Raw genomic sequence first — 27,998 nt, forward strand, 5'->3', positions numbered from 1 at the left:
AGAAGGGTTCCTTTCTTCCTTTCAATAAAGCCTGTTACTCTGGTCTTTCGGACTCCCATGGATTCCAACACAAACAAGGAAGTCTCTGATACAAAGTGATAGATATGTGTATTCCAAACTGCCCTCTTGATGTTCTGCTTATCTGTCAGACCTCACCCTTACTGGACTATCGCCCCTGAGACCGAGGAATTCCAAAAAAGTTGACAAGCCTCCCCAAGGAGGGGCTCCGGACATACCAGGACTTTTGATTCAACACCCATGTAAAGCCAGCGGCCAGGGCTGCCACTATCAAAGCAGCCCGGCTCACGCAGGTTCGCATTGGATTCGGACAGTCGGTAAAGAAACAATGGAGCCAAAAACTGATAGACCATTTTCTTTAATTCTAGCTTGCACCCGGCAGGCAAGTAAAAACACACACTGGGCTCCAAAACCCAATCACATTCAGTGCTCACAAAGCCACTGACTTATCCGAGTTTCCTAGAATCAAAGGTTTCTAGCTCACCAGCCTTATTCTCCTCAGTTCCCCATCTCCTTCCTTATCCCAGATACAAACTCTGCACAAACTGGCATCTCACTCCACACTCTGCCATCTTGGCTGCTTCTCCTGGCCTACTCCACGTGGCCTCCTTCTGCTCTCTGCTCTGCTCTCTCTCTAATCATCCCAGGAACCAAGAGAGCAAGCTCCCTTTCTGCCCCTATTTTATAGTGTAGATTCAAAACCTTTAATCCAATATACAAAATAGGGAAGTCTCTAATACAAAGTCACTTCTCTGAGGCATGATTGGATTGTACCACCCCACATCAAAAAGGGTGAAAAAGGCTTAATCCCAAAACCAAGCCCCAGGCTACAAGGATTCTCAACACACATTAATATCACCTGGGCGAGGGCCTCACGTGGGCAGCGCTATTTTTAACAAAGTGAGCATAATATATTTTATCTGCCCAACAACCCACATGCTCAAAGCCCCCCAAGGAGGAGCATTCTGGACATACCAGGACTTTTGCCTCAGTATCCCCTCAGGCTCTCCCAAACACTATATTACTCGCCCCTAGTCTGTAACCCAGGGGTCCCCAAACTTTTTACACAGGGGGCCAGTTCACTGTCCCTCAGACCATTGGAGGGCCAGACTATAAAAAAAACTATGAACAAATCCCTATGCATACTGCACATATCTTATTTTAAAGTAAAAAAACAAAACAGGAACAAATACAATATTTAAAGTAAAGAACAAGTAAATTTAAATCAATAAACTGACCAGTATTTCAATGGGAACTACGGGCCTGCTTTTGGCTAATGAGATGGTCAATATCCGGTTCTATATTTGTCACTGCTAGATGTAACAAGTGATGTGACGTGCTTCCGGAGCCATGAGGCGTGCATCCCACGTCACTGGAAGTAGTACTGTATGTGAGCGATGCCATGCTTTGCGTCTCTCACTGACCACCAATGAAAGAGGTACCCCTTCCGGAAGTGTGGCGGGGCTGGATAAATGGCCTCAGGGGGCCGCATGTGGCCCGCGGGGCCCGTAGTTTGGGGACCCCTGCTGTAACCTGTTCTCTTCTCCCCGGGAGAAGTGTCCGACAGGGTTCCTTTCTTCCTTTCAATAAAGCCTGTTACTCTGGTCTTTCGGACTCCCACAGATTCCAACACAAAGTCACTTATCTGAGACATAATGAGATTTCTTATGAGAGTGCACCTCCCCACATCATGCAATCAGTCAAGGGTGTGAGGAAAAGTTTAGTCTTAAAACTAAGCCTTAGGCTATAACCACCCTGCTTGCTTACAGCCTGTTTCCCACACCCAATGCAAACTAAGCGAGCAAACATATATATCAATTTACAAACTTATTTGACCAACAATATTAACGTCCTTTGTCCAACTGCTATTAATATTATTTTCATTGCCCAATGAGTGTTTGAGGAAAACCAACAGAGGACAGCCCTGGCTCAGGGGGCAGAGGTTTCTTACAAAGAGAGGTCAAAAGAATGAAACCTTAACCTCTCTGAGCCTCAGCGTCTTCTTCTACAAAATGACAGTAACAACCTCAGCTCTGCTCACTTCACAGGGAATCTTGAGTGCCAGGGGTAAGACTTAAAAAAAAAAATCTGTTGAATGAATGAATGCATGGATCATGCGGGGTAGCAGTGGCAGTCTGCCCTGAGCAACATAACTGTTGACTTGCTGCTCCTTAGATCTGCTGCAGTAGAGACCTGCCTGGGGCAATGGATGAGTGCAGAGTTGGACAGGCTGGGTGGAGTACTGGTTAGTTCTTTGTATCTGTATATTAGGTACTCTCCTACTGGCTTGGTGAGAGTCTAAATGTATTGGTACAGCCTTTTTGGAAAATCACATAGTGCTAGCTAGACAGTTTAAAAGTTTAAACAAATTAACCTAGTAGTTTCATTTATAGGATGTCATCCACCATATATCCTGGCTCAGGTATGCCAAGATATTTTTTTCTTATTTATTTATTCACTTTAGAGAGGAGAGATAGACAGAGAGAAAGAGAGAGAGAAGGGGGAGGAGCGGGAAGCATCAACTCCCATATGTACCTTGACCAGGTAAGCCCAGAGTTTTGAACCGGCAACCTCAGCATTTCCAAGTCAACACTTTAGCCACTGCGCCACCACAGGTCAGGCATATGCCAAGATTTATATAATGTGTTCATTTCAACCCTGCCATAATGAAAAATTGGAAACAACCTAAATGTTTCCAATGGGAACATTTCCATGGGAGTAGAAGATAAATTGTGGTGTGTTTTTATTATGCACAACATAACTATTAAAAATAATGAAGTAAAGCTATATGTATTAACCTCCATAGGCCTCAAGATATATGGTTAAGTAAACAAACAGAAAAACTCAAAGTTGCCAGTTATGCATTTAATACAATAACATTTGTCAGAAGAAACCTTATCTATGTAGCTGTATAGGTGTAAAGTAGCCAGGGCTACCATCACCACCGCCTGGCCCATGTAGGTTCGCATTGGATTCGGACAGTCGGTAAAGAAACAACGGAGCCAAAAACTGGTGGGCCATCATCTTTAATCCTAGCTTGTACCCGGCGGGCAAGTAAAAACACACACTGGGCTCCAAAACCCACTTACATTCATTGCTCACAAGGCTACTGACTTATCTGAGTTTCCCAGAATCAAAGGTTTCTAGCTCACCAGACTTATTCACCTCTGTTCCCCATCTCCTTCCTTCTCCCTGCACAAACTCTGCACAAACTGGCTTCTCACTCAACACTCTACCATCCTGGCTGCTTCTCCAGGCCTCTTCCAAGTGGCCTCTCTCTCCTCTCCTCTCCGCTCCGCTCTGCTCTCTCTGCTTTCTAATGCTAATAATCCCAGGAACCGAGAGAGCAAGCTCCCATTCTGCCCCCATTTTATAGTGCAGAATTCAAAACCTTTAATCCAATATACAAAATAGGGAAGTCTCTAATATAAAGTCACTTATCAGAGACATGATGGGATTGCACCACCCCACATCAAGAAGGGTGGGAAAGGCTTAGTCCTAAAACCAAGCCCCAGGGTACAAGGATCCTGCCTGCCCACAGCCCGCCTCCAAGGCGACAGCTTCCATGTGGGCAGCGCCATCTTTAACAAAGTGAGCATAATATATTTTATCTGTCCAACAATAGGAAATATCTGTAAAGCTACATAAAGTTAAGGTGGTTGTAAAGCTAGTAGCCGAGGCCACCATCACAGCAGCCTAGCCCATGCAGGTTCGCATTGGATTCGGACAGTCGGTGATGAAACAATGGAGCCTGTAAAGCCAGTGGCCAGGGCTACTATTACAGCAGCCACCTGGACCGTGCAGGTTCGCATTGGATTCGGACAGTCGGTAAAGAAACAATGGAGCCAAAAACTGATGGGCCAACATCTTTAATCCTAGCTTGCACCCGGCGGGCAAGTAAAAACACACACTGGGCTCCAAAACCCACTCACATTCAGTGCTCACAAAGCTACTGACTTATCCGAGTTTCCTAGAATCAAAGGTTTCTAGCTCACCAGACTTATTCACCTCTGTTCCCCATCTCCTTCCTTCTCCCTGCACAAACTCTGCACTAACTGGCTTCTCACTCAACACTCTGCCATCTTGGCTGCTTCTCCTGGCCTCCTACACGTGGCCTTTCTCTGCTCTGCTCTCTAACGCTAATCCCAGGAACCAAGAGAGCAAGCTCCTGTTCTGCCCCCATTTTATAGTGTAGAAATCCAAACCTTTAATCCAATATACAAAATAGGGAAGTCTCTAATACAAAGTCACTTATCTGGGGCATGATGGGATTGTACCACCCCACATCAAAAAGGGTGGGACAGGCTTAATCCCAAAACCAAGCCCCAGGCTACAAAGATTCTGCCTGCCCACAGAGACACACATTAATATCGCCTCCACGTGGGCAGCACCATCTTTAACAAAGTGAGCATAATATATTTTATCTGCCCAACAGAGCCAAAAACTGGTGGGCCATCATCTTTAATCCTAGCTCGCACTCAGCGGGCAGATAAAATGTATTATGCTCACTTTGTAAAAGATGTCGCCGCTGCCCACGTGGAGGCTGTTGCCCAGGTGATATTAATGTGTGTCTCTGTGGGCAGGCAGGATCCTTGTAGCCTGGGGCTTGGTTTTGGGATTAAGCCTTTCCTACCCTTTTTGATGTGGGGCAGTACAATCCAATCATGCCTCAGAGAAGTGACTTTGTATTAGAGACTTCCCTGTTTTGTATATTGGATTAAAGGTTTGGATTTCTACACTATAAATGGGGGCAGAACGAGAGTTTGCTCACTTGGTTCCTGAGATTATCATTAGAGAGGAGAGAGGAGAGCAGAAAGAGGCCATGTGGCCAGGAGAAGCAGCCAAGATGGAGTATTGAGTGAGGGGCCAGTTTGTGCAGTTTGACGCTGGAGAAGGAAGGAGATGGAGAACAGAGGTGAATAAGTCTGGTGAGCTAGAGACCTTTGATTCTAGGAAACTCGGATAAGTCAGTAGCTTTGTGAGCACTGAATGTGAGTGGGTTTTGGAGCCCAGTGTGTGTTTTTACTTGCCCGCTGGGTGCAATCTAGAATTAAAGATGACAGCCCATCAGTTCTTGGCTCCGTTGTTTCTTTACCGACTGTCCGAATCCAATGCGAACCTGCATGGACTGGGTTGCTGTGAGCCCTAGCCCTGCCTTCTGGCTTTACAGCAAGTAAAAAAACAACACCACACACTGGGCTCCAAAACCCACTCACATTCAGTGCTCAAAAAGCTACTGACTTACCCGAGTTTCCTAGAATCAAAGGTTTCTAGCTCACCAGACTTATTCACCTCTTCCCCATCTCCTTCCTTCTCCCTGCACAAGTCTGCACAAACTGGCTTCTCACTCAACACTTTGCCATCTTGGCTGCTTCTCCTGGCCTCCTCCACGTGGCCCTTCTCTCCTCTCTGCTCTCTCATGCTAATCTCAGGAACTAAGAGCATAAGGTCTCGTTCTGCCCCACTTTATAGTGCAGAAATCCAAACCTTTAATCCAATATACAAAATAGGGAAGTCTCTAATACAAAGTCACTTATCTGAGTCAAGATGGGATTGTACCACCTCACACCAAAAAGGGTGGGAAAGGCTTAATCCCAAAACTAAGCCCCAGGCTACAAGGATCCTGCCTGCCCACAGCCTGCCCCTAACACACATTAATATCACCTGGGGGACAGCCTCCATGTGGGCAGCGCCATCTTTAACAAAGTGAGCATAATATATTTTATCTGCCCAACAGTGGTTAAGAAAAGGTATAACTAGGCCCTGGCCAGTTGGCTCAGTGGTAGAGCGTCGGCCTGGCATGCAGAAGTCCCAGGTTCGATTCCCGGCCAAGGCACACAGGAGAAGCGCCCATCTGCTTCTCCACCCCTCCCCCTCTCCTTCCTCTCTGTCTCTCTCTTCCCCTCCCCCAGCGAGGCTCCATTGGAGCAAAGATGGCCGGTCGCTGGGGATGGCTCCTTGGCCTCTGCCCCAGGCGCTGGAGTGGCTCTGGTTGCAACAGAGCGATGCCCCGGAGGGGCAGAGCATCGCCCCCTGGTGGGCAGAGCGCCCCTTGGTGGGCGTGCCCGGTGGATCCCGGTAGGGCGCATGTGGGAGTCTGTCTGACTGTGTCTCCCCGTTTCTAGCTTCAGAAAAATACAAAAAAAAAGAAAAAGAAAAGGTATAACTTAACAGTTTTTGAATGTTTATTTTATTAATTTTAGAGGGAAAGGAAGGGAGAAAGAGAGACAGGAACATCAATCTGTTCCTGTACATGCCCTGACGAGGGATCAAACCAGCAACCTCTGTACTTGGGAACAATGCTGTAATCAACTGAGTATCCTGCCAGGGTAAAAGAAATAACTTAAATTTAAAATTTTAATTTGATAAAAGCAAAAACACCCATTTAAAGTCCAGAGGCTCTGTTTGTATACTTTGGCGAATAATACAGTGTGACCCTGACCCAAGAAAAAGCTCATTATTTTTCTGAGCGGAAAGCTTTCTTTTGTGTAAACTGATATTTGATAATGCCTGCCTCCCAGTATTGTGATGGGGTTAGAGGAACTAACAGATATGAAAATGCCTGCACAGAGCAGGGACAGATAATTATAGTAATTAGGAAGTGCAACCCCAAGGAGAAGGCATTAGCCTACCATGAAAGATTTGTAAGGACTGGATTTGTTTTGATTTCCACCCGTCTTTCCCCAACATTCCACAGGCATTTATTTATTAAGGTTCTGGTACAAAACCAGATGTAAGACTTTTAACCTTTTACCTTCTTCTAGGAGGTAAAGACACTAGTACTAGTATTGCGGCGCGCATAATACTAGTATCTTTGGCTGCGCCCCGCCCACGTACTACCACTCCCGGCAGGCTCCGCGCACGCGGCAGACGCGTCGCGGACTGTTGTCGTAGAGCAGTAGCGCGGGGAATTTCGAGTGGTATTGGGGCGCCGGAGGCCGGTGGGTGGTGGGACACTTCAGCTTCCTTTGGAGAGGCTATGGACTCCCCAGGCGAGCCTCGGTGGCCTCCGGGCATGGAGGTCATGAAGGTGAGTGCTTCGAGGAGGTTGGGGCGCCTGGGTGTCAGAGGGAGGCCAGCCCCGCCTTGACAGGACCCGGCGCGATCGGCCAGTTTGGGCCGGGTGCCGACTCTGCCCTGCCGCTTGCCGAGCGCGTGACTCTGGGCCTCAGTTTGCTGGGGACAGGCCTTGGTTCCATATGCTGAGCTGAGGGGGCGGTCTTATGGAACCGAGTGTTCTGCAGTTTAGCCACAGCAGTAATAATGACCTAGAGAAAAAACACAATTATTCTACACAGTGAAAACGACAGCGACAACAACCCTTTACGAGGGTTTGCTGCCTGCTAAGCATTATGTAAACCAGGGGTCCCCTCCGCCCCCGCCGCACTTCCGGAAGGGGCACCTCTTTCATTGGTGGTCAGTGAGAGGAGCACATTGACCATCTCATTAGCCAAAAGCAGGCCCATAGTTCCCATTGAAATACTGGTCAGTTTAAATTTACTTGTTCTTCATTTTAAATATATTTGTTCCCGTTTTGTTTTTTTACTTTAAAATAAGATATGTGCAGTGTGCATAGGGATTTCTTCATAGTTTTTTTTTATAGTCCGGCCTTCCAACGGTCTGAGGGACAGTGAACTGGCCCCCTGTGTAAAAAGTTTGGGGACCCCTTGCAAAGAGTTTGATGTAAACTCTCGCAGTACATTAGTGGAGAATTTCCCAGAGTGACACTGGACATGATTTTGGGTGGACCCTGCATCAAAAAGCATGTGTTTAATCACCTGGCGGAGCAGGTGGTTTCCTTTAAATTCTCTTTTATTTGTTCTAATTACCCTCAAGAAACAGTGCTGGTTTGCCCTAACGCCTTCCTAACGTATCCTAACTCCACTAAAGTTGTGCAGGTCTCTCTTTCAAACAAAGAAATCAGGACTCACGCTCAGCACTAGCCAACTCTTCATTTAGTTATTTTACTTAAATAATACTATTTTGTGGCTACTTAGTTTTTGGCAAGGCATTTCAGTTTCGGCTAAAAATAGTGGTGAGCCTAGGATTCCTGCTGTGTTTGGTCAAGTGCAAATACATTTTGTGGTGCTAGCTAAGAATCAGTTGCTTGGTTTTTCTCCTTACAGTGTGATCATTTTCGTTTTTTGGACAAGATCACTTTCTCATTCTCTTCCTCGGTTTTGTAAACTTGGGTATTATGTTATCTGCCCTACCTACTGGTAAGGCTGACTCAGGATTAAGTGAAGAGGCTTGTGGAAGGTTAAAGTATGAGGTCTTATTCCTCCTTTTATAGTCTGTTTTATCTACACTCCTTGGGAACTTGAGATACAATCCCACTGTGAAAGCTGACATTGGAAAGGATCTAGGAAAGCTTTGGTTTTGAGGCTGTGGTGGCCTTGGCACTAAGGTGCAGTGGAGAAGAGCATAATTCTGATGATCCTGGGTTAAATCTGGTCTCTGTCTCCATTTAACTGTGTGACCTTGAGTTACTAAAACTCTGAGCCTGAATTTCCTCAACTATAAACTGGAGTAAAAAACAGTTGATAGCGTTGGTTCAAAGAATTGATGTGTGTGGATAGTGAGCCTGTCTCACTTACTGTATACTTAATGTGTGTCACATAGTGGGTGCTCAAAATTATTTGCTAGTTGATTGACGGTATCTGGAAGATAAGCATTTTATTTTTATTATTTTTTTATTTTTCCGAAGCGAGAAGCGGGGGCGGGAGGCTGGGAGGGCGGAGGCAGACAAGAGAGACTTCTGCTTGCGCCCAGCCGGCATCCACCCAGCATGACTACCAGGGGGCGATGCTCCCCATCTGGAGCATTGTTCCGCTGCAGTCGGGAGCCACTCTAGCGCCTGAGGCGGAGGCCATGTAGCCATCTTCAGGGCGGGCCAACTTTGCTCCAATGGAGCTTTGGTTGCAGGAGAGGAAGAGAGAGATAGAAAAGAGAAGGGGAAGGGTGGAGAAGCAGATGGGCACTTCTCCTATGTGCCCTGGGGGAATGGAAGCCAGGACTTCCACAGGCTGGGCGGACACTCTACCACTGAGTCAACCGGCCAGGGCAAGATAAGCATTGTTATTGGCACTTAACATCTGTTAACTTTTCAACCCTTTTTTGTTTGTTGTGTGGATTGGATTGAATAAAGTGGCAGCTCTGTGACTTGTAAAGCTACCTGCTTGTAGATTTCAGCATTTTGTATATATTTCTACAACTTTCACAGTATTTTTTTTTAATATTTTATTTATTTATTCATTTTAGGGTGGGGGGGAAGGAGCAGGAAGCATCAACTTCCATATGTGCCTTGACCAGGCAAGCCCAGGGTTTTGAACTGGCGACCTTAGTGTTTCCAGGTTGACACTTTATCCTCTGCGCCACCACAGGTCAGGCTTTCACAGTATTTTTTAGAGCCAGGTTCCATATCTTCTGTGGCTTTAATAGCTCACTGCAGCACTGAATCGAGGGTTCAGCACCAGAGAGTGTTCAGTGATAAAGTTGATTGAGCCCCATATTAGAATCATTGAACGCTTAAGGTTGGGAAGCAAGCCCCCTCCAGTATTTTAATCCCTTTTAAAATATACTCTGCCAATTTCTCATCAAGTTTTTTGAGTGAACTCCTCCAGGGACAAAGAATTAGCTGCTTCTAGATGTAGCTCTGTTTGAAGTTTTTTTTCTTATATTGGATAGAAATCTCACTCCAGATCTGTGGTTCCTAATCTAGGACCCATGGAAAGACTTTGGTATCTGGATTACTTACACATTTTTTGTTTGTATGAATGCTTTTCTGAGAGGAGAGTCCACAGTTTAATCCATTTTCAAAGGGATATGTGACCCAAAAAACTTAAGAACCTTTACTCTGATTATTGTCTTCTTACCCATTCCCTTCTTCCCCCTTGCACTTTGTCTACATTAAAGAAATTCTGGGTGCCTGACCTGTGGTGGCACAGTGGATAATGCATCGACCTGGAAATGCTGAGGTCGCTGGTTCGAAACCCTGGGCTTGCCTGGTCAAGGCACATAATGGGAGTTGATGCTTCCACCCCCCCGCCCCCCCTCTCCCTCTCCCTCTCCTCTCTAAAAATGATTAAAGAAAAAAAGAAAAAAAAAAAAAGAAATCCTGGGCCATCCCCTTGACCACTCTCTGTTTGGGTCGAGACACATGTGGCGTGCATACTACTGTCTTGAAATGGCATGACTGGAAATTCATACAAAACGTTATAGCTTATCTGATGTGGTGTCACCTTCCACAGATCTTGCTTAGCATATGTGTCAGAACCACTCCTCCACCAGGAGAGGATGGTTATATGCAATTTTCAACCTTTTTCATCTCATGGCAAACATAAAGTAATTACTAAAATTCTGCAGCACATCAAAAAATATATGTTTTGCCTGACCTGTGGTGGCGCAGTGGATAAAGCGTTGACCTGGAAATGCTGAGGTCGCCGGTTCGAAACCCTGGGCTTGCCTGGTCAAGGCACATATGGGAGTTGATGCTTCCAGCTCCTCCCCCTTCTCTCTCTCTTCTCTCCCTCTCTGTCTCTCTCTCTCCCTCTCTGTCTCCTCTCTAAAAATGAATATATAAATAAATATATATTTTGCCAGTCTGACCAAAAAAAAAAAAAGGTATGATTTTGATTCATTCACACTGGACAGCTATTGTTGTGTTGGCTGGTATCATTTTTTTTTAATTTGCCAATCTAAGGGAAAAGAGGTCCGTGACCCTGACCATGTACTGTGTGTTTTAAAAATTCTTGCCACACACCAGTTTGCCTCTTGCGGGATACTGGTTGAAAATTGCTGATACAGAAAAACACACAATAAACTGGATGCCAGGGCTCTGCTTCCAGTTCTTCCTCTGCTCTCAATTGATTTTCTTTTTTTCTTTTTCTTTTTTTTACAGAGACTGAGAGTGAGTCAGAGAGAGGGATAGACAGGGACAGAGAGAGATGAGAAGCATCAATCATTAGTTTTTCATTGCGCGTTGCGACACCTTAGTTGTTCATTGATTGCTTTCTCATATGTGCCTTGACCATGGGCCTTCAGCAGACCGAGTAACCCCTTGCTGGAGCGACCTTGGGTTTAAGCTGGTGGGCTTTTTGCTCAAACCAGATGAGCCCGTGCTCAAGCTGGTGACCTCGGGGTCTCGAACCTGGGTCCTCTACATCCCAGTCCTATGCTCTATCCACTGCGCCATCGCCTGGTCAGGCTCTTAATTGATTTTCAACACAGTCTTCTTGCTTTTTGTGTCAGTTGTAGCTTACCACCTAAAATAATGGAAGATTTTGGTATTTTAATGTTTATTTCCTTGGTTTAACCATAACAAAAATTTCTCATTCTGACAGGTTATAAATGTATGTGTATGTACTAGGAAAAATTAAAATTCAGGATAAGAGAAAGGAGTAAATGAAAGTTGCTTATCATCCAGAGATAGCTACTGTTTCTTGTTTTCTCTTATTTTCCTTCAGTTTACCTTGTGTGTGTTCATGTACAGACATACTTACAATGTGTATATGCATTTAAATTTGGGGATCACTTTGGAGTCAATTTCTTGGGTTTGATCCAACCACTTTTTTTTTTTTTTTAACTTTTTTTTTTTTAATTTTTATTTTATTTATTCATTTTTTAGAGAGGAGAGAGAGAGAGACAGAGAGACAGAGAGAGAGAGAGAGAGAGAGAGAGAGAGAGAGAGAGAGACAGGGGAGAGAAGCTGGAAGCATCAACTCCCACATGTGCCTTGACCAGGCAAGCCCAGGGTTTCAAACCAGCGACCTCAGCATTTCCAAGTTGACGCTTTATCCACTGCGCCACCACAGGTCAGGCGATCCAACCACTTTTAAGATCTTTAGTCTTAGTCTATAAAACTGGGATACAGATGCTATAGACTTCATAGGATTGTTATGGAGATTATACTACATAGTACTTTTATTATGTATTATTTTTGTAGATTTGTTCTTTGATTTTTTAAAAAATGTTTCCTTTAAAACATGAACATTTTTGTATGGCATTTTTTAAAAAGCATTTTATAAAAATGGCTACGTAATATATATTTCATCATGGAGTATTAGTGACATTAGGTTTTTTTTTTTTTTTTTTTTTTTACAGAGGCAGAGATAGACAGGGACAGACAGACAGGAACGGAGAGAGATGAGAAGCATCAATCATCAGTTTCTCGTTGCGCTTGGGGACTTCTTAGTTGTTCATTGATTGCTTTCTCACATGTGCCCTGACCGCGGGCCTTCAGCAGACCAAGTAACCCCCTGCTGGAGCCAGCGACCTTGGGTCTAAGCTGGTGAGCTCTTTGCTCAAACCAGATGAGCCCGTGCTCAAGCTGGCGACCTCGGGGTCTCGAACCTGGGTCCTTCCGCATCCCAGTCCGATGCTCTATCCACTGCCCCACCACCTGGTCAGGCGTTTTTTTTTTTTTGTTGTTGTTGTTAGTTTGTATTTTTAAAATTTAGGTAATAATTTCACATGGTTCAAAAGATACATGAGGCCTGACCTGTGGTGGCGCAGTGGATAAAGCGTCGACCTGGAAATGCTGAGGTCGCCGGTTCGAAACCCTGGGCTTGCCTGGTCAAGGCACATATGGGAGTTGATGCTTCCAGCTCCTCCCCCCCTTCTCTCTCTCTGTCTCTCCCTCTCCTCTCTAAAATGAATAAATTAAAAAAAAATACATGAAATGAAAAGTTTGTCTCCCAACTTGCCCCTCTTCTATCCAGTTTCCTAACCTCTCTGACCATTATTTATTACTTGTGTCTCTTTTCAGAATTTCTTTATACTTATGTACAAAATAGAAATAGAATACATTTATTCTCCTCCCTTTTAAGCAAAAGGTAGCATACCATATATACTGTCTTGGCAATCTTTCCATATATCAGTACATAAGAGAGATTCCTCTTTTTTGTCTTCTCTCAAATATCTTCTCAGTATTCTATTGAAAGGAATAACATTTTCTTTTAAATGATTTTAAAGATTTTGGGTTGCAGGAATAGATGCTTTCCTGTTCGGTTGCGTTTCACATTGATACACATTTATCTGACTTTCCAGATTGTCCACTTCTCCCTCCACTGTCACTGGCCCTAGCCTTTCCCATGCATCCTCATTTGACTCCACTGTAAACCATGCAGAAGCCAGTAGGGAGACAGGAAGTTTAGTCCTGGCTGGATTCATGCCCTGTATGTGTGCCTGCTTCTCATTTGTGAAGTAGGGGTTTTAATTAGATAATTTCTAATGTTGGGCTTTAATATTCTCTGATTCGGTTTTTCCCCTCTATGCCAACTGGCTACTGGTACCTTCCCCTAGCAGTGACTGTAGGCTCGGGGATGGGCTCTGAAGAGGAGATGGCTTGCAGTAAGAGCTGGAAACACTTGGGAAGTGGAGCAGGAATATTGTAGTCCTTTTGTGAAGGGTAACAGTATTGCATAGGAGTCTGTACAGTATTGTACAGACTTTAACTGTCTAAAGTGTTTTGGGTAACCTGAGATTTGAATGTGTAGGAGTCCTATGGGGTGTTTTTTTTTTTCTATTCAGATCCCCTTCAAGTTTGTGTGGAGTTTGCTTTTGTATTTGTATATTTGATAGAGAAGTATTACCCTTTTTTTTAGGGGATGGAAAAAGAGTTCTGAGCCAGACATTCCATTCTTGGTATCTTTCTGATACAAATATAATAGATATGCGTATTTGCATTTCAGGAAGTAGATGATTTGCTGCGGTGTGGAATTTGCTTTGAGTATTTCAACATTGCCATGATGATTCCTCAGTGTTCACATAACTGTAAGTATGCACTGTTTCTGTGGACTAGTAAAAATGTGATTTTATATAAGGTAGTGTTAACACCAAAGATAAGTACACATTTATTTCTCATTTTTAGCTTTATCTTGAAGTTTTCAGAAGGTTTTTCTACCACTTCCCCTTGAATATTGAAGTTTTTACAAAGCCTATATTTTCTACCACCTCCCTTTTGGATATTTTTATGGCTTTTAGAACATTTGTGGCAATAAAGATTTTGGTCATAATATATGGTTCTTTATTTGCCAAGTACTTTTAGATATTAAATTTCAGAATTTTTGTTTTTAGCAGGATAGTAGATACGTGTTTCAAATGAGAAGTAGTTTGTGTAGAATTTTGAAGTTTAAAAATCCCAGTGGGAGAATTCTACCACTAATGGGTATTACAGTTTTATCACTTAACTGCTGTGTGATGTTGGACAGACTCTGGTATCGGAATCTGCAGTACTTCTCTGTATGGGTTCAGTATGTGAAGATTTTTTATGCTTGATGTTTGTGACACGGGGTGAGCCTGTCATTATGCGGATCTGGCTGTGCAGTTTATGGATTTTCTAAGTTCATGATCTCTCTGTCTTCTATTTTCAAGTTGATTTGTCTTGGAAAGTTAAAAAACCCCCAATAAGTTTGACTTAAAAAAGTGCTGTTAGTGGATAGTAAGCTTTGGTGGAAAAGTTTCTGTAGAGAAGACATAAGGGGATGGTAGTGGCAGCAACACGGGCATGGCAGACAATACTTAGGCTTGACGCGGGACTCCCAAGTCACTAGGTTGATGAGTTTGCAAATGCTGAACATTTCTTCAAAGGTAAAAATTTGGTGAACATTTTCTACCTTAGAAGATGGTTGTAAGAATGAAATGTGCAGAGCCCAGTGTGTGGCACATTATGGGCCCTTAATAAATGTTAGTTTCCTTTCTAGGCCAGATTCACATTAATAACCAAGATAAGTTTTGGTGATTGTGTTTAAAGCATCTTTATTTAGGTATAATTTACATAAAATAAAAACATCTATTTTAAGTGCATAGTAAAGTATGCAGGTGTTAGTGAGTTTTGACAAAGGCATATACCATGTAACCACTGCAGTTAAGATACCGAACATTTCGAGTTCTCCCATCTCAGTCGGTATGGCTGCAGGCATTCATGCATGGGTCTATTTCTGGACTCTCTTCTGTTCCATTGATCTACATGTCTATTGTGCCAATATCACTGTCTTAGTTTCTGCAGCTTTTTGTGAGTCTTGAAGGCAAGCTCTGTAAGTACTACAACTTTGTTTTTCTTTATCAAAATTATTATGTTCTTTTAGGATGTTTGCAATTTATATGCATTACTGTATATGCTATAAATTTTAGATTCAGATCGCAAATTTCTACAAAGATGCCTCCTTGGCTGTACATTGGGGTTGCGCCAAATCTAGAGCTCAGTGGGGAGAACTGAAACTTGACTAGTGCTGATTCTTCAGTAGAGGAGCATGGTATGGTCCTCCATTCTTTTTTTTTTTTTTTTTGTATTTTTCTGAAGCTGGAAACGGGGAGAGACAGTCAGACAGACTCCCACCTGCGCCCGACCGGGATTCACCCGGCACGCCCACCAGGGGGCGACGCTCTGCCCAACAGGGGGCTATGCTCTGCCCCTCCGGGGTGTCGCTCTGCTGCTACCAGAGCCACTCTAGCGCCTGGGGGCAGAGGCCAAGGAGCCATCCCCAGCGCCTGGGCCATCTTTTGCTCCAATGGAGCCTCGCTGCGGGAGGGGAAGAGAGAGACAGAGAGGAAGGGGAGGGGGAGGGGTGGAGAAGCAGATGGGCGCTTCTCCTGTGTGCCCTGGCCGGGAATCGAACCCAGGACTTCTGCACGCCAGGCTGACGCTCTACCACTGAGCCAACCAGCCAGGGCTTTTTTTTTTTTAAACGTTTTTATTTTATTTTATTTTTTTAACAGGGACAGAGAGAGAGTCAGAGAGAGGGATACATCGGGACAGACAGACAGAAATGGAGAGAGATGAGAAGCATCAATCATCAGGTTTCTTTTGTTGCGACACCTTAGTTATTCATTGATTGCTTTCTCATCTGTGCCTTGACTGCGGGCCTTTAGCTTGTCTTTACTTCTCCCCACGGTGCTGTTAGCTCTCAGTGCACAGGCCTTGCACATAGAAATACAGACTTGTACACTGGCCTTTTATCTTGTGATCTTGCTAAATTCACTTTTTAACTCTGGCATCTTTTTGCTGATCATGTCATGTGTGAATAAAAACAGTTTTATTTCTTCTTTTCTAATCTGTATGCCTAAATTCTTTTGTGTTTACACAGGCTAGTAGTACCTCTAATATGCCGTTAAGTAGAAGTGGTATAGGTGCACATCCTGTCCTTTTTTTTTTTTTTACAGGGACAGGGAGAGAGTCAGAGAGAGGGATAGATAGGGATAGACAGACAGGAATGGAGAGAGATGAGAAGCATCAATTATCAGTTTTTTGTTGCGACACCTTAGTTGTTCATTGATTGCTTTCTCATATGTGCCTTGATCAGGGGCCTCAGCAGACCGAGTAACTCCTTGCTGGAGCCAGCGACCTTGGGTCCAAGCTGGTGAGCTTTTTGCTCAAGCCAGATGAGCCCGCGCTCAAGCTGGCGACCTCGGGGTATTGAACCTGGGTCCTTCCGCATCCCAGTCCGACCCTCTATCCACTGCGTCACCGCCTGGTCAGGCCACATCCTGTCCTTATTCCCAGGTTTATGGGGAAAGCATTCAGCATTTTAAGTATGTTAGCTCCAAGTATGTGTTATGTCCTTAATATATACATTTTCATACATTTATCAGTTTGAAGTAGTTCCTCTGTGCTCTTAATTAACTGAGAGGTTTTTGTTTGTCTTAATGCAGTGGTTCTCAAACTTTTTGAAGTCGAGGCACATTTAAAATCCTACAAATAATTGTAGGTACACTATATACAAATTTCTGAGAAATATGTTATAATAATTAAGTCAAATATTAAAGAAAAAAAAATAAAGTCCAAGCGTGCTTTTATGGTAATTAAATGAAATAAATATGACAAAATTAAATTTATTCTGACATTAAAAAAACATTTTTATGTTACATTTTTTGAGTTACACTTTTTAGAATTTGTAAAAAAGGGGTTAAAAAACAAAAAAAAATCGACAAAAATGTTATCTTTTTATATATATAGATACATTCTTAGTAAGATTTAGTAAATTTGGCAGGTCCCTGCGTGAATATGTTGTTTTTTCATTCTTTTTTTTTTTAATTTTTTTTAAAATTTATTCATTTTTAGAGAGGAGAGAGAGAGGGGGAGAGAGAGACAGAGAGGGAGAAAGAGGAGAAAAAGACAGAGAGAGAGAGAAGGGGGGAGGAGCTGGAAGCATCAACTCCCATATGTGCCTTGACCAGGCAAGCCCAAGGTTTCGAACTGGCGACCTCAGTATTTCCAGGTCGACGCTTTATCCACTGTGCCACCACAGGTCAGGCTTCATTCTTCTGTTTATGAAAAACATGAGCCTGATGTGTCCTAGTGATTTCTTCAATGTTTGGGCATATATTTGAAAGGCAAACTCATTTCCTTGTCAATACATTGAAGAATTTCTTTCTTTTTACTCTTGTGTTGAGTCCAGAAAGCCCCCACCATACATATCATCTTTTTTTTTTTTTTTAATTAATTAATTTATTTATTTATTTATTCATTTTTTAGAGAAGAGAAAGAGAGAGAGAGAGGAGAGAGAGACAGTGAGAGAGAAGGGGGAGGAGCTGGAAGCATCAACTCCCATATGTGCCTTGACCAGGCAAGCCCAGGGTTTCGAACCGGGGACCTCAGCGTTTCCAGGTCGGCGCTTTATTCACTGCGCTACCAAAGGTCAGGCACCATACATATCATCTTAACTTTACACCAAACAAAGGATAGAAGAAACTTGCCTCCAGTCTTTCCGAGGAACATGGGGGGTAGTGTAAACAATCCAGCACCACAGCTTAACAGCCTTTTGCAACCTAATCAGGCAAGTGAGGTGGGGGTTGGGCAGACTGTCAGCTTACAGCCAATTCCCCACATCTCTGTCCCCCAAAAATCTAAACTCCAAAAACCCTGTTGGTTTTCTGGTCCCCAACAGGATATTTCTCTGGAATATCATAGGGCACACCTGGAAATCTTCTAGTGCGCCCTAGCGCACACTTTGAGAACCACTGTCTTAAGAATGGGTGTTGAATTTTGTCGTTTGTTTTCTACACCTGTGGAGATACTTTACTCCCTTTATTTTATAATATGATTAATTACATTGGTTGATTTCTTTTTAAGAGAAGAAGGGGGGAGAGAGAAAGAGAAACATCGACTTGTTGTTCCACTTATTCATACCATCATTGGTTGACTCTGTATGCGCCCTGACTGGGGATTGAATCTCAGCCTACAACCTCAGCATGTTGGGATGACTCTCTAACTAACTGAGCTACCCAGCCAGGGCCTACATTAATTGAATTTTGAATGTTAAAACAACCTTGAATTTCTTCCTCTCAAGAGATTTGTCCACTTCATCTAAGCTGTTGAACCGTTGGTGGTGCAGTGAATAGAGTGTCGACCTGGGATGCTGAAGACCCAGGTTTGAAACCCCGAGGTTGCTGGCTTGATCGCAGGCTCACCAACTTGATTGAGCGTGGGTCACTGGCTTGAGCATGGAATCATAGACATGACCGCATGGTGGCTGGTTTGAGCCCAAAGATCACTGACTTGAAGCCCAGGGTCTCTGGTTTGAGCAAGGGGTCACTAGCTCAGCTGGAGCCCTTCAGTCAAGGCACATATGAAAAAACAATCAATGAACAACTAAAGTGCCACAACTAAAAGTTGATGCTTTTCATCTCTCTCCCTTCCTGTCTGTATGTCTGTCTCTAAATAAAAACAAAAACAAAAAACTAAGCTGTTGAGTTTATTGGCAAAGAGTTTTTATTTTATTTATTGATTTTATGGGGGTAGGAGGTGGGGGTGGAGTGAGAAGTATCAACTTGTATTTGCTTTACTTTAGTTCATTGCTTGCTTGTTGTATGTGCCTTGACCAGGCAAGCCCAGCATTTTGGAGACCTCAGCGTCCCAGGTCAACGCTCTGTCTACTGCACCATCACAGGCCAGGCAGCATAGAGTTTTTAATACTCTTTCCTATTGTCTTCTTTATGTCTGGAGGATTGGTAGTGATGTCCTCTTTTATTCTATCTGCTAGAAATGTGTATCTTTTTTCTTGATTGTTCTAGTTAGCAGTTTGTCAGTTTTATTGCTCTTTTTAAAGAACCAGCTTTTGGTTCATTGTTTTATATACCATATTTTGTCTTTTTTTTCTATTTCACTGGTTTATACTTTTTTTTTCTTTTAGAGAGAGGGAGAGAGAGGAAGGCAGAGAGAGGATGAGAAGCATCAACTTGAAGTTGTGAAAAAATTTACTTGAGTTATTCAGTGACTGATTTTTTTTTTTTTTTTTTTGTATTTTTCTGAAGCTGGAAACGAGGAGAGACAGTCAAGACAGACTCCCGCATTCGCCCGACCGGGATCCACCCGGCACGCCCACCAGGGGCGACACTCTGCCCACCAGGGGGGCGATGCTCTGCCCCTCCAGGGCGTCGCTCTTTTGCGACCAGAGCCACTCTAGCGCCTGGGGCAGAGGCCAAGGAGCCATCCCCAGCACCCGGGCCATCTTTGCTCCAATGGAGCCTTGGCTGTGGGAGGGGAAGAGAGAGACAGAGAGGAAGGAGGGGGTGGGGGGTGGAGAAGCAAATGGGCGCTTCTCCTATGTGCCCTGGCCGGGAATCGAACCCGGGTCCCCCGCACACCAGGCCGATGCTCTACCGCTGAGCAAACCGGCCAGGGCCTGCCTTACAAAGTTTAATTACCTGGGTTGCCTTGAACTCTGATCTTTGTTTCTTTAACGAGCAAGACTGATCTGCTGTTTGACTCTCTTCCCTGCACTATGGTCTCTAGGCCCTGGCCAGTTGGCTCAGTGCTAGAGTGTTGGCCTGGTATGTGGATATCCTGGGTTTGATTCCTGGTCAGGGCACGTAGAAGAAGTGACCATCTGCTTCTCCACCCTTCCTTCTCTCTACTCTCCCCCTTCTCTCTCTTTCTCCTTCTCTTGCAGCCATGGCTCAATTGGTTCAAGCACATCTGCTCTGGGCACTGAGGATGACTTCATGGAGCCTCCACCTCAGGTGCTAAAAATAGCTTAGTTATGAGCATTGCCCTAGTCAGGCAGAGCATCAGCTCCAGATTGGGGTTGCTGGGTAGATCCCAGTCAGAGTGCATGTGGGAGTCTCTCTCTATCTCCCCTCCTCTCACTTGAAAATGAAGGAAAAAGAAAGGAAGAAAGAAAGAAAGGAGGGGAGGGGAGGGGAGGAAGGATGGAAGGAAGGAAGGATGGAAGGAAGGAAAGAAAGAAGGAAAGAGAAAGAAAGGAAGAAAGAAAAGGAAAGGGAAGGAAGGAAGGGAAGGAAGAAAGGAAAGAAGGAAAGAAAGAAGGGAAGGAAAGAAAGAGGGAAGGAAGGAAAGGAAAGAGAAAGGAAAAAAGGAAGAAAGAAAGAAGGAAAGGGAAGGAAGGAAGGGAAGGAAAAAAGAAAAGAAAGAAAGAAAGAAGAAAAGCAAAGCAAAGAAAAGAAATTGCTTTTCTAGTTTGGGCTGTGGTAGAACTGTCATATTAGCCATTGTCCAAAGTCTGAAAATAGCTGTTTCCTTTGGTCCTCCAGTGTTTTAGTTGTTTGTGGAAAAAGAGTAATGCTAGGCCCTTGTACTTTCTCATGGACAGAGGTGTAAGTCTCTTATAGATTTTAATTATGTTATTTTATTTTATTTTATTTTTTTTAATTAATTTATTTATTTTTAGAGAGGAGAGAGACAGAGAGGGAGAGAGAGGAGAGAGAGACAGAGAGAGAGAAGGGGGGAGGAGCTGGAAGCATCAACTCCCATATGTGCCTTGACCAGGCAAGCCCAGGGTTTTGAACCGGCGACCTCAGCATTTCCAGGTCGACGCTTTATCCACTGCGCCACCACAGGTCAGGCCAATTATGTTATTTTAGGGAAGAAAGACTTTACTTTTTATGAAGTCAGCGAACTCCACTCAGAGAAAAATTAACCTTTCATTCTTTTTTTTCTTTGTCACTTAGAGTTGTCACTGATGTCACCTTTTTTTTTTTTTTTTTTTACAGGGACAGAAAGTCAGAGAGAGGGATAGATAGGGACAGACAGACAGGAACGGAGAGAGATGAGAAGCATCAATCATCAGTTTTTTGTTGTGACACCTTAGTTGTTCATTGATTGCTTTCTCATATGTGCCTTGACCATGGGCCTTCAGCAGACCGAGTAACCCCTTGCTCGAGCCAGTGACCTTGGGTCCAAACTGGTGAGCTTTGCTCAAACCAGATGAGCCCGCACTCAAGCTGGCGACCTCAGGGTCTCAAACCTGGGTCCTTCGCATCCCAGTCCGATGCTCTATCCACTGCACCATCGCCTGGTCAGGCTGATGTCATAATTTTTATTTATTTATTTTATTTTATTTATTTAATTTTTTTTTTTTTTTTGTATTTTTTTCTGAAGCTGGAAACGGGGAGAGACAGTCAGACAGACTCCCGCATGCGCCCCACCGGGATCCACCCGGCACGCCCACCAGGGGCGATGCTCTGCCCACCAGGGGGCGATGCTCTGCCCCTCCGGGGCGTCGCTCTGCCATGACCAGAGCCACTCTAGCGCCTGGGGCAGAGGCCAAGGAGCCATCCCCAGTGCCCAGGCCATCTTTGCTCCAATGGAGCCTTGGCTGCGGGAGGGGAAGAGAGAGACAGAGAGGAAGGAGGGGGTGGGGGGTGGAGAAGCAAATGGGCACTTCTCCTATGTGCCCTGGCCGGGAATCGAACCTGGTTCCCCCGCATGCCAGGCCGACGCTCTACCGCTGAACCAACCAGCCAGGGCTAAAAAAATTTTTTTTAAAAATTTATTCATTTTGGCCTGACCTGTGGTGGCGCAGTGGATAAAGCGTCGACCTGGAAATGCTGAGGTTGCCGGTTCGAAACCCTGGGCTTGCCTAGTCAAGGCACATATGGGAGTTGATGCTTCCTGCTCCTCCCCCCTTCTCTCTCTCTCCCTCTCTCTCTCCTTCCTAAAATGAATATTAAAAAAAAAAATTTATTCATTTTAGAGAGGAGAGAGAGAGAGAGAAAGGGGGGAGGGGCAGGAAGCATCAACTCCCATATGTGCCTTGACCAGACAAGTTCAGGTTTCGAACCAGTGACCTCAGCATTCCAGGTCGACGCTTTATCCACTGCGCCACCACAGGTCAGGCTATTTTATTTATTTTTTAATACAAGGACAGAGATAGAGTCAGAGAGGGATAGATAGGGAAAGACAGACAGGAATGGATAGAGATGAGAAGCATCAATCATCAGTTTTTCGTTTTGACACCTTAGTTCATTGGTTGCCTTGACCGTGGGCCTTCAGCAGACTGAGTAACCCTTGCTCGAGCCAGCGATCTTGGGTACAAGCTGGTGAGCTTTTTGTTAAAGTTAGATGAGCCTGCGCTCAAGCTGGCGACCTCAGGGTCTTGAACCTGGGTCCTTGGCACCCAATCTGACGCTCTACCCACTGCGCCACCGCCTGGTCAGGCTATTTCTTTATTTTTTAGTGAGAGTAGGGGAGATAGAGAGACAGACTCCTGCATGTGCCCCAACTGGGATCCACCTGACAACCCCTGTCTGGGACTGATGCTCTGCCTACTGGGACCATGCTCGCAACCAAGCTATTTTTAGTGCCTGAGGCAGAGGCTCCACAGAGCCATCCTCAGCACATGGGGCCAAGGCACCCAAATCAGTCAAGCTTTGACTGTAGGAATGGGGAAGGGGGGTCAAGGGAGAGGTGGAGAAGCAGATGGTTGCTTCTCCTAAGTGCCCTGACTGAGAATAAAACCTGGAACTTCCAGCTCTGGCTGGATATCTCGGTTGGCTGGGGCATCACCCCAAAATTCAATGGTTACTGGTTCAATCCCCAGTCAGGGCACATATAGGAATGGATATTTCTGTTTGTCTCTTTCTCTCTCCCTTCCTCTCTCTAAAATCAGTAAAACAAAAACCTTGGACTTCCACATACTGGGTCAGCACTCTCTCTATCACTGAGCCAATAGGCCAGGGCCTAATGTCATTCTCTAAGAGGGAATTGGGGAAAGAGACTTTCAATAATGATAATTTATTTTATGAGGACTTATTTTTTATATTGTATATATCATGATTTGGTAAGCCTTTTCTACTAAACACTACTTGTCACAAATTTCCTCAAGACTAAAAGTTGCTGTGGGTCTGTAGTATTGGTTTATGACTCAAAGTCATGTTCTGCTATCAACCTGTATTGACTAGAATTGGTAACACAGAATCCTAGCCACTTATTGCTGCTCCTTAAACATTCAGGTTTTATCATTTTAAATCATTTCATTCTGTTTTTCTCTTTTTAGTGTTTTGGACATGGGTAATGAACACTGCATTCACAGTTCTGCTGTTACTGAGATTTGAGTGGTGTGCATTGACAGAATGCAGGTCAATTAAATTGGTCCAAATTTGTGCTATTAAAGAATACCTTTGGAGGAGAAGGAATGGACTTAACTCCAATCTATTAAACACTATTAAGTGACAATTATTCTTACTAATAGACTGATGTACTCAAGTGCCAGTTTTCTTTGTACTTGCACTGTTTTTCTGACTTGATAATGGAAACCATTCTCAAAATTTTTACTCCTAAAGGTAATCATTGGCTTGTAGATGCTGTTAAATTACCACTAGTTTAAAGAGGGACCAGCAGTCAATTTTTTTTGGTGAATTTCGACTCATAAAATGAATTGAAGCTTGCGTTGTAATAAAAAGCACTTTAATTTCATTTTTAAAAGTGAGATATGAAATGTTCCATTTAATGACCTTTGTTAAGAGGCAATATACTATTCTTTTAGGAAAATGTTGTGCTTTTCTTCTTTTATATTCTTAGGAGGTAGCAGTGTGAAACATGGAAGAGAGAGCGATACACACAGAAGGGATGTAGACTGATATGGAACTGCACTTACAGAAACGCTGGAGTGCTGGTTGTTAGTTGGAAGGATATTTTTCTTAACATTGGAACTGGAGGCAGAGGCTCGTCTGCCCAGATTTCCAAAACCTATACGTTTTAAATTGGGAACTGGATTTTCTGCTTTAGTTGGACACTTCAAAATTATTATTATTATTATTATTATTAGAGAGAAGCCAGGAGGGAGAGAGAGAGATAGGAACTTTGAACTGCTCCTGTATGCTCCCTGACCGGGGAATTGAATGGCAACCTCTGCTCCAGGATTATGCTCCAACTAACCGAGCTATCTAGCCAGGGCTTAATTTTGATGATTTTTAGATAGACAAAGAGGAAGAGAGAGAGAGAGGGGAGGATGAAGGGAAGCATTTGTGGTTTCACTCAGTCATGCATTTTTTGGTTGCTTATGCATTATTTTGTTGCTGCCCATGTATGCCCTGACCAGGGATCCAACCCGCCCCCTGTTGTTTTGGGATGACGTTCTTTACCAACTGAGCTAACCAGCCAGGGCAAAATTATTTTTGAAATCGCTTATTTTCTTATAAAATTATTAAGATCAAACACAAAAAGGGTTGGTTTAAGTTTTAGAAATTTGCTTTTTACTGTTAGGATACTAGGCTCTTGATATTTGAAAGCCAGTAGATAGCTATGCCCTGTTTGAGATTAGAATATCTCCTTTCCCAAGGCTTGGATGATTCTCTGAAGCTACCCTTAATGTCATTGTTTTATTTATCTTCTCCTTCCCACACCACTCATAGTTGGGCCCTTGGGTGGAAAAACATACTTCACAGGTGATTTAAATAAAGCCACCTAGGAATACATGAGTCCACAGCTCTGCAGCTGCTCTGTCTTGAAGGGAATAACATGGTTGCTCACTTGAGAGTAAATTAATTATGTTGGTCTGCAGTTCACCAGTACATATATTTGGTAGCAGTCTAGTAGACTGAAATGAAGCCAAGGGACCTACTTTTGACTAACGCCTGGTTCTCCATGTATCAAAACAAAACACATACGAGATTATGCAGAAGAGAAAGCTGTTGCCTCATTATACATACTCTGGTGCCTATGATTATATTAATTAAATATTAGTTATGTAACTAATACATATATTTTATAAATAAGTTATAAATACTTAAAATAATTAATTAGAATGATCTTAAGAACATGAGATCTATTACTTGCCTTTGCCATCTATTATTAGCTCTGTGATCTTAGGCAAGTTGGCTAGGTCCTGTGCTGCATTTTCCTGCTTGTAAAATGGAACTAGTATTAGTAAAAACCTCAGGATTGCTGTGAGGATCAAAAGAGTTAATACATGTAATGTGCTTAAAACAGCACACAGGCCTGACCTGTGGTGGCGCAGTGGATAAAGTGTTGACCTGGAACGCTGAGGTCGGCCGGTTCAAAACCCTGGGCTTGCCCAGTCAAGGCACATATGGGAGTTGATACTTCCTGCTCCTCCCCCTCCCCCCTTCTCTAAAATGAATAAATAAAACCTTTAAAAAATAAAAATAAAAATAAAACAGCACACAGTAAGTATACAGTACAGTGTTCTGCTAAACCACAAGAAATTGCCAATATTTGTCTTTTTCTCACTTCCCCAAAATGATTTTAATGCAGTTCAACCTAATAGCAAAAGCATATTATTATTATTATTTTGTATTTTTCTGAAGTGAGAAATGGGGAGGCAGAGAGACAGACTCCCCGCATATGCCCGACCAGAATCCACCCGGCATTCCCACTAGGGGGAGATGCTCTGCCCATTTGGGACGTTGCTCCATTGGAACAGGAGCCATTGTAGCACCTGAGGTGGAGGCCATGATGCCATCCTCAGGGCTCAGGCCAGCTTTGCTTCAATGGAGGCTCTTGTCTGCGGGAGGAGAAGAGAGAGCTAGAGAGGAAGAAGAGGGGGCAGGTTGGAGAAGCAGATGGGCACTTCTCCTGTGTGCCCTGGCTGGGAATTGAACCCGGGACTTCCACATGCCGGGCTGACACTCTACCACTGAGCCAGCCAGCCCAGGGCTAAATTTTGAAAAAATAATAATTGTTGTTTAATCAGAATTACATATTATGGATATGGTTTACTGACCAAAATCCAGTGAATCAGTATGATTTGGGTTAGGGCCTGGGAAACTGAATTAAAATCAACAATAAACTCCCCAGGTGTCTCAAATGAGCTGCCATGTTTGAGAATTCTTGACTTACATTATTACTCAGTAGAAAGGAATTTTGCCTCAGAATAAATCATACCCCACGTTTCATCCGTATCTGATTTTGGTGATATGTATATAGTAGATCAGACTTTGGACTTCAGAGTTGATGCTGGAATGAAATAAGACTTTTGGGGCTGGTGAGATGGAATGTGTGTATTTTCCACAGAAGGACATGAATCTTTGAGGGCAAGAGGTGGAATGATATGGGCTGCATTGTGTTTCCCTCCAATTTGTGTGTTGAAGCCCTAATTCCCAAAATGATGGTATTTGGAGATGGGACTTCTGGGAAATAATTAGGTTTAGACAAAGTCATGAGGGTGGGATTCTCATGGTGGGATTAGTGACTTTATAAGAAGAAACCAGAGAGCTTATTTTCTCTCTCCTTGCCATGTGAGGACACAATGAGTAGGAGGCCATCAACAAGCCATGAAGAAAATTCTCACCAGAAATTGACTATACTGGCACCTTGATCTTGGACTTTTTTCTTCCAGACTGAGAAAATAAAGTTCTGTTATTTAAGCAACCAGTCTGTAGTAAACTGCTCACAAAAATTAGGAGATCGGGGAACATGCTTTCAGCCTTTTGTATAGTGCATTTTCACCAATGAAATAAAAGTTGGTTTTGCATATCATTTGTGTAATTGAACAACTTTTTTTGACTTGTTGACTTTTCTGATGTCCTTGTTTAATATATTCATTTTGAAATATCCCCTAATTTTTGTGAGCAGTATATTTTGTTACAGTAGCCAGAGTTGACTATGATACCCAGTTCCTTCCTCCAGTCCTCAGTTCTTTGTATCATTGCTGTTATTCATTTCACTTAAACGTAAAGCATATATAAGCATAAGTGATTTAATACTTTGTATTATTATTTTGAACAAACTGTTATCTGTTAGATCAATTAACAAGAAAAATAAAAGCTTTTCTTTTAAGTTATTTCTTCTTCAGTGCTATCCTTTCTTTTTGTAGATTGAGTTTCTGAACGATCTCATTTTCCTTCTCTTGGAAAAATTTTTTTTTTTTTTTGTATTTTTCCGAAGCTGGAAACGGAGAGGCAGTCAGACTCCCGCATGCGCCCGACCGGGATCCACCCGGCATGCCCACCAGGGGGCGATGCTCTGCCCATCTTGGGGTGTCGCTCTGCCGCAATCAGAGCCATTCTAACGCCTGAGGTAGAGGCCACAGAGCCATCCTCAGCGCCTGTGCCAACTTTGCTCCAGTGGAGCCTTGGCTGCGGGAGGGAAAGAGAGAGACAGAGAGGAAGGAGAGGGGGAGGGGTGGAGAAGCAGATGGGCGCTTCTGTGTGTCCTGGCCGGGAATCGAACCTGGGACTCCTGCATGCCAGGCCGATGCTCTACCACTGAGCCAACCGGCCAGGACTCTTGGAAGAATTTTTTAATGTTTCTTGCAGGGCAGGTCTACTGGAAGCTAATTCCCTCCATTTTTATTTGCCTGAGAAAGTATTTCTCACTTTTGCAGGGTCCTTTCTCAGGTATAGAATTCTGGGTGTTTTCTTCCTCTTAACACCGAATCTTTCACTTCACTCTTTTCTTTTTTTTGTGTGTGACAGAGACAGAGAGAGGAACAGATAGGGACAGGCAGAAAGAAAGAGAGAGAGAAGAGAAGCATCAATTCTTTTTTGTGGCACCTTAATTGTTCCTTGATTGCTTTCTCACTTCACTGGTTTCTTGCTTGCATGGTTTCTGAACACTTGGATCTAATTCTTATCTTTGCTTCTCTATAGGTAAGGCGTTTTTTGCTCTGGCTTCTTTCAAGATTTTTTTTGTTTACCTTTAGCTTTCTGCATTTTTGAGTATGATATTCCAAGTCATAGGGTTTTTTTGCACTTATTCTGCTTGGTGTTCTATGGACTTCCTGGATTTGTGGTTTGATGTCTGACAATAATTTGGGGTAAATTCTTAGTCATTGTTGTCT

The 27,998-nt window shown here is 43.6% G+C and overlaps 1 protein-coding gene across 2 annotated transcripts in view; it reads left to right on the forward strand.

Annotated features, from left to right (window-relative positions):
* Window positions 1-6,917: 6,917 nt before the first annotated feature.
* The window catches only part of RAD18 (RAD18 E3 ubiquitin protein ligase), a 152,588-nt gene continuing 131,507 nt past the window's right edge, over window positions 6,918-27,998 (forward strand). For both annotated transcript variants that reach the window (XM_066351063.1, XM_066351064.1), the window contains exons 1-2: window positions 6,918-7,048; window positions 13,710-13,791. In XM_066351063.1, the coding sequence (XP_066207160.1) occupies window positions 6,998-7,048; window positions 13,710-13,791 (133 nt within the window). In that variant the 5' untranslated portion in view covers window positions 6,918-6,997. The remainder of the gene's footprint in view (window positions 7,049-13,709; window positions 13,792-27,998) is intronic.

This window comes from Saccopteryx leptura, chromosome 10 (genome assembly GCF_036850995.1).
Source record: "Saccopteryx leptura isolate mSacLep1 chromosome 10, mSacLep1_pri_phased_curated, whole genome shotgun sequence".
In the NCBI taxonomy this organism is placed as follows: Eukaryota; Metazoa; Chordata; class Mammalia; order Chiroptera; family Emballonuridae; genus Saccopteryx; species Saccopteryx leptura.